At 66.1% G+C, this 5,592-nt stretch overlaps 1 protein-coding gene across 24 annotated transcripts in view; it reads left to right on the forward strand.

The window, feature by feature from the left end:
- Nucleotides 1–5,109, forward strand: part of MAP4 (microtubule associated protein 4) — a 134,801-nt gene extending 129,692 nt beyond the window's left edge. For 5 of the 24 annotated variants that reach the window (XM_036030396.1, XM_036030391.1, XM_036030398.1 and 2 more), the window contains 2 exons: nt 1,086–1,198; nt 2,627–2,930. In XM_036030396.1, coding sequence (XP_035886289.1) covers nt 1,086–1,198; nt 2,627–2,839 — 326 coding nt within the window. In that variant the 3' untranslated portion in view covers nt 2,840–2,930. The other 19 variants (XM_036030403.1, XM_036030406.1, XM_036030410.1 and 16 more) reach the window with 13 other exon arrangements.
- The last annotated feature ends 483 nt before the right edge of the window (nt 5,110–5,592 follow it).

A 5,592-nucleotide genomic window follows, 5' to 3' on the forward strand; every position in this document is an offset into this window, starting at 1 on the left:
GCGTCAGCCCCCAGCCCGGGGGCCCGGGATTCGGGGTGGGCGTGTCTCGGGGGTCAGTCACTGGGGACCAGTTAAGGTGAAGGCCAATGAAACTCTCCCTCCCAGCAAAACTGTCACCCCTGTCGGAATGTGTTCTCTCTGAAGAGGTGGGAGCACTGCGGCCCTCAGCTGTCCTTGCCCCTCTTTCGCCCGGCAGACCCGTTCTTGGGAGAGACCCCCTTCCCCGGGGGCTCTGGGGATCTCCAGGACGGAGTTGGCTGGGGGCGGGGCTGAGACGCCAGTGCTGGGGATTGGCAAGAAACCAGGTGTTGAGATTTGTGACGGGAGCTGAGAGCAGGTGGAAGGGGGCAGAGGCAGGCTCGGAGGGGAGCCGCACTCCGGCCGGCCCTCCACCCTGCGGTCCGTGAGCTCCGAGCGTTGGCCAGGGCTCGGACCGCCTCCCCCCAGGCCCCCCCACACATGGGCTCTGGATCCTGGTGCTGGCCCTGCCCTTTCTGCCCGCAGGCCCCGGGCCCTTCGCCCCTCCTCCTGGTCAGTGCAGTGTGATTCGGGTAAATGGCACAGACAGCTTGCGTGTCCGTCCTGTCACTGCCGGTCACCAGCTAGGTGGTGACTCCGGGGAAGTAACCTTTGCCCAGCAGCCGTAGGACAAGGACCCTGTCCCTGATGGACAGAGCATTCGTGCAGCTGAAAGGGGGCCAGACGCACCACACGGCCCACCGGAGGGAGCAGCCGCGTGCCCAGAGACCCAGGGGTTGACGGGGCGCCCTGGGGCTGTGCTCCACGCCCGGGCCTGCCCAGCGTGGTCAGCGGCTGCACGGCTGTGGGCTGCAGGGTGTGGGGTGCCGTCCCCACGGAGGGATGGTCTCAGCCTGACTCGGAGAGGAGCAGCCGCTTCGACAAGCATGCTCACGGCCCCCTCGTGGCCCTCAGAGCCGCCAGGAGCGGTCCCGGTCTCCCCAGTTCTGCGTCGGCCACCGGGCCGCTCCCCGGCCACGCCGGGGTTCCTGCTCCGGGCCCCTGGCTTTGCTCGCAGGGCTCTTGCTCTGTCGCCGACGACGCCGACGACACCGTCTCGGTTTTAGGTGGAGGAGACGTCAAGATCGAAAGTCAGAAGCTGAACTTCAAGGAGAAGGCCCAGGCGAAGGTGGGATCCCTGGATAACGTGGGCCACCTGCCGGCGGGAGGTGCCGTGAAGGTAGCGAGTGGGTCTCCAGGGGGCGGAGCTGGGAGGGGCGGGGGGTCGGGTGGGTTCTGGTCCCCCCAGGTGGGTGCTGTCACCGCCCCTCAGTCTGTTCAGAGTCATGTTCCCACGACACCGTCCATTGCTGTCCCCCATCATCCATCGTCAGTCCTGGTCCTGGGCGAGGCGGGAGAGGGGAAGAGACCCCGGCTGGAGACAGGGCCTCTTCGGAGAGCCGCGGTCTTCTCGCAGTCCGGGCTCATCTCGGCCACTTTCAGAGTGACCGTGGGCTGGGGCACAGGTCACCCAAGGCAGTGTGGTCCACACGGTACAGTTGTCCCCACCTGCCTCATGACGGGGCACTGGGCACGTGCTCCGGGCCAGGCTCCCCTCCAGGCCCAGGAGCAGAACGGGACATTTCCCCACCAGTGCCAGCGGGCCAGGTGTCCGCCTGCCTCTGGAGGGACTGCCCTGGGAGGGCACTGGCACGCTCGGGGGCGGAGCTTCCCCTCTCCAGACCCACCAGGTCTCCCCTCCCCGCCCTCCCTGCCCTCCCTCTGGCCTTCCCTGCCTCCCTCCTTCCACAGTCCTGTGAGACCCTCTGTGTGCCCAGAGGCCGTCTGTCCTGTGTCCCATGTCGTTGGCGGGCTTCTGTGCCCGAGGGTAGCTGCAGGGGCAGGACAGCAAGTAGAGAGGACCCTCCGCCGGACACCTGAGTGCCCCTGCCGGGCCGGGCCAGCCCAGCACAGCCTGTTCTTGGTCCCTCGTCCCCCCCACACCCTCCAGCCCCGGTTCAGCCCCAGCTGGCCTCCAGGAGCATGCAGGGCTCCTGGCTCTGCCACGTCCTTGTCCCCGCCCCCACCGAGCTCTGGCATGTCTCTGCGGGGTGCCGTCTCGGGCCGCAGTCCCTTTCCCGGGGCCGTGGGGCACGTGTGTGCAGACCAAGGCTCATACTCCGCCTTTCCGACCCTGTGTCTTGTGGGGGGTTTTGATTCACGTTAGTGCCCTTTCTTCATTGTTCCTGGAATTGGTTTCCTAACCCTAACCTGCCTGCGGCACCAGCGTTGCTTCCCAACCGAGTTCAGACCCCCGTCCGGAGACGGCTCCGGCTCCACAGGCTGCTGCTGCCGGCGGCCTCGGTGGGAAGCCGGCGCCTGTCACCTCCCAGGGGCTTCCCAAAGCCTCGCGCCTCAGGGGGCTCCGGCCGCACTGGGGCCGCACTCCCCACCCAGAGCCTGCCCCCCGCCCCCGCCCTGTGCCAGGCCGCCCCCACGGGTGGGGCGGGGTGGGGAGCACCTGGCCTGGAGTGTCCAGATGACCGTGCCTTATGTAGGGGGGCGGGGGCAGCAGGGGCGGGGGCTGTGTGTGAGAGCCGTCGCCATCACCCCATCCCACTCCCTCTCGGACTGACCCTGCACTGTCTCCCCCACTGTTTCATTGTAGACTGAGGGCGGTGGCAGCGAGGCCCCTCCGTGCCCGGGCCCCCCCGCTGGGGAGGAGCCGGCCATCCCCGAGGCAGTGCCCGAAGCTGGCGCCCCCACATCAGCCAGTGGCCTCAATGGCCACACCACCCTGGCAGGGGGTGGTGACCAAAGGGAGGCCCAGACCTTGGACTGCCAGATCCAGGAGACAAGTAAGTGGCTGGGCTTGGCCTAGGGGCCGGCCAGGGTCCCTGCCACTGGCTGCAAATTGAAACTCCTTTGTTTTTTGACTAGAGTGTGGCCTAAATTTTAACGAAGCAACCTTTTATTTTTCCAGGCATCTAATGATGACATTCTGGTCTCGTCTTCCGTCCCCTTTGTCGCCCCTCTTGTCTCCTTCGTTACCCCCTCCCTCCCCTCCTCCCGTGTCACTGCAGATTGAGACCTACAGGCTGACGTTCCGGGCAAATGCCAGGGCCCGCACCGACCACGGGGCCGACATTGTCTCCCGCCCCCCCCACTTTCTTGGCGGCCCCAGCTCAGGCACCCGGGCCCTTGGCTCCCTCCCCCGGGCGGCCCACTAGACGTGTGACCCCTTGGGTGCTGGGCAGCCCTCTAGGGCCCTCCCCCCCTCCCTCCGCCCCCCCGCCCCCCCCCTCGCCTGCCTAGGGCAGCAGCCGTCCCCACACGTCCCCCACCCCCACCCCAGGCCAGGCTCCTGGCTCTGCTCCTGGCCCACCAAGGTCACTGCTCGGGAGGGCGTGGGGTGGGAGCCTAACGTGGGAGGGGTCTCGGGGGAGCTAAGAGAAAGGAACCGGATTCCCCCGTCCTCTTTGTTTGGGTTTTTGGACCAAACCCAAGAGAAACTGACAAACCCTCCCTCCTCGCGGGTCCGCCTGGAGGGAAGAGTGCAGTGTCCGCGTGGTGGCCCAGCCCTGTGTCCCCCGCAGCTTGCTAAGTCACTGCCTCTCCCTTCGACCCCCCAGCAGTGCCCCCCATGCGGGTGGTGCCAGGCGCCTCTTGCTACCCCGCCCCAAGTTAGTTAGGGGCCAGTGCTGCCTGTCCCCACTGCGTCCCATACCTGCCTAGCTGCTGTCATTTTTTTCTCGTTTTATCCCCTTTTTAAAGAAATAACCTAAAAACTGGTGGAGTAGTTTTGCAGGTTGAAGTCATGTCTGAATGAAAGTCCTCAGTAGGTGTTAAAGGAAAGGGGAGGGGAGGCCCGTGAGCCTCCAGCCGGGAGGCCTGGCGCGGGGCCTGGCAGGGCGTGCGCGGGGCGGGGGATGTGCGGGGCGTGGCCGGCGAGCAGGCAGAGCAGCGCGGAGTGCGCACTGGTGGTTCTGGCGTTTTGCGTGTATGCTGCTTTTCTTTTCTAACCCAGAGGCTGGTTTTGGCATCTGTCTGTCCGTCTCATTCCTGGGATCTGGTGGGAGATACGAGGTCAGGGCTGGGGAGGTCCAGGTCCCCCAGGCCTGCAGGCCAAGGACACTCGAGCCCTCAGCTCCCAGGGAGCCCGAGACGTCCAGACCTCGCATGGGTATTGCGGAATCAGGTCCGGAAATTTAAAAATAAAGGCACGAGACCGAGGCCGTCCTGGTCCCCGATAGCCTGACGGGAGAGGAGAGGGGGGCGAGGCGAGCGAGGCCAGCCTGCGGAGGGGTCCCGGCCAGGCCCGCCGTCGGGGGGCTGCAATGAGAAGAAATCCCGGGAATCATATTGACACGAAGATTCTTACTGCACTTGTATTTTTTGTATTAAAGTTTGCATGGTTTCTAATAAAGGATTAAAACCTACCAGTTTGTAGTGAAGTGGCCTGGGAGTCCCAGGGCTCCCGCGAGAGCACTCGACTCTCCGCGGTGCAGCCTGGGCGCCTCGCCCTCCCGCCCTCCGCTCCCGTCCCTCCGCGCTGCGAAGGCGGGGCCCTGGAAGGAGCTTCAGATTGGGTGTCCCCGTAGGGGCGGGCGTGCGGGTGGGGCCGCGCTCCCATTTCTGGGGCAGCAGCATCGGCCGTGGAGAGGTTTGCCGCCACGTCCCCAGCTCCCAGGTGGGTACCAGGAAGCTGTTGGTCTTGGAGACAAAGCGCTCCCAGAGCCAGACCGTCCCTAGAACGGGCCCCCGGGCAGGGAGATCGGGGCGCCCGGGGTTGTCCGCCAGAGGAAGGGGCAGGATGAAGCTGGGGAGAAGGAAGCCGTGGGGGCGGGGCCTGAGGGCACCTGCGCCCTCTCTGTGTTAATCCGCGGAGGGCCTGGGTGGAGCAGGTGACCCACGCCGGAGAGCTGTGGGTGGCCCGGCCACAGCTCCCGGGAACGGTCCCACAAACCAGGGGCTGAGGGGGCTGCGCTGACGGGAGGACCAGAGGCCTGTGCGCTGGGCACTGCCCTGCAGCCGCGGGGTGGGGTGGGCGGGGCGTTTCTGTACTGCCCGGTTTGCTTATGGCTCAGCCATCACCTGATTCTGTTGTAACCATTTTAAGAGTAAATAAAGCTCGTGATGTCCCACCACGCAGGCCCCGTCTCCTGTATGTCCTGGTTTGTCCCCGCCACGCTGCCCACCCCATCCCCCAACACTGAGGGGTGGTGTGCACTGTGCAGTCTGAACTGCCACCCACCGCACGACCTGCCCCGCCGTGTCCCTGCCCACTGCGGAACTCCCCCGTTCACCTGGGCTGGGGGGTGGCAGCCAGACCAGACCAGACCGCAGCCCCAGAAGGCGCTGCTCACCACCTGAGTCCCGACCTGCAAGGACAGTGACCACTGGGACAGGCCTCCCACGGTCCCTCTAGGAGCAGCTGTGACAGACCGGGCTGGCCCGACTGCAAGCTGGTCACAGCACTGGTGGTTAAGTCCTTGAGGGTGGGCTCCAGCCCGCTTCCTCCAATGACCTTGGGCCACGGCCTGTGCCCACCTCTCCGCCTCCACTCTCTCGGTTCGGGGCCCACTGTCGCGGATGCTGAGGCCCCGGAGAGGAGCCCCCAGCGGATAGCGATGC

Source organism: Phyllostomus discolor, chromosome 7 (genome assembly GCF_004126475.2).
Source record: "Phyllostomus discolor isolate MPI-MPIP mPhyDis1 chromosome 7, mPhyDis1.pri.v3, whole genome shotgun sequence".
Lineage (NCBI taxonomy): Eukaryota > Metazoa > Chordata > Mammalia > Chiroptera > Phyllostomidae > Phyllostomus > Phyllostomus discolor.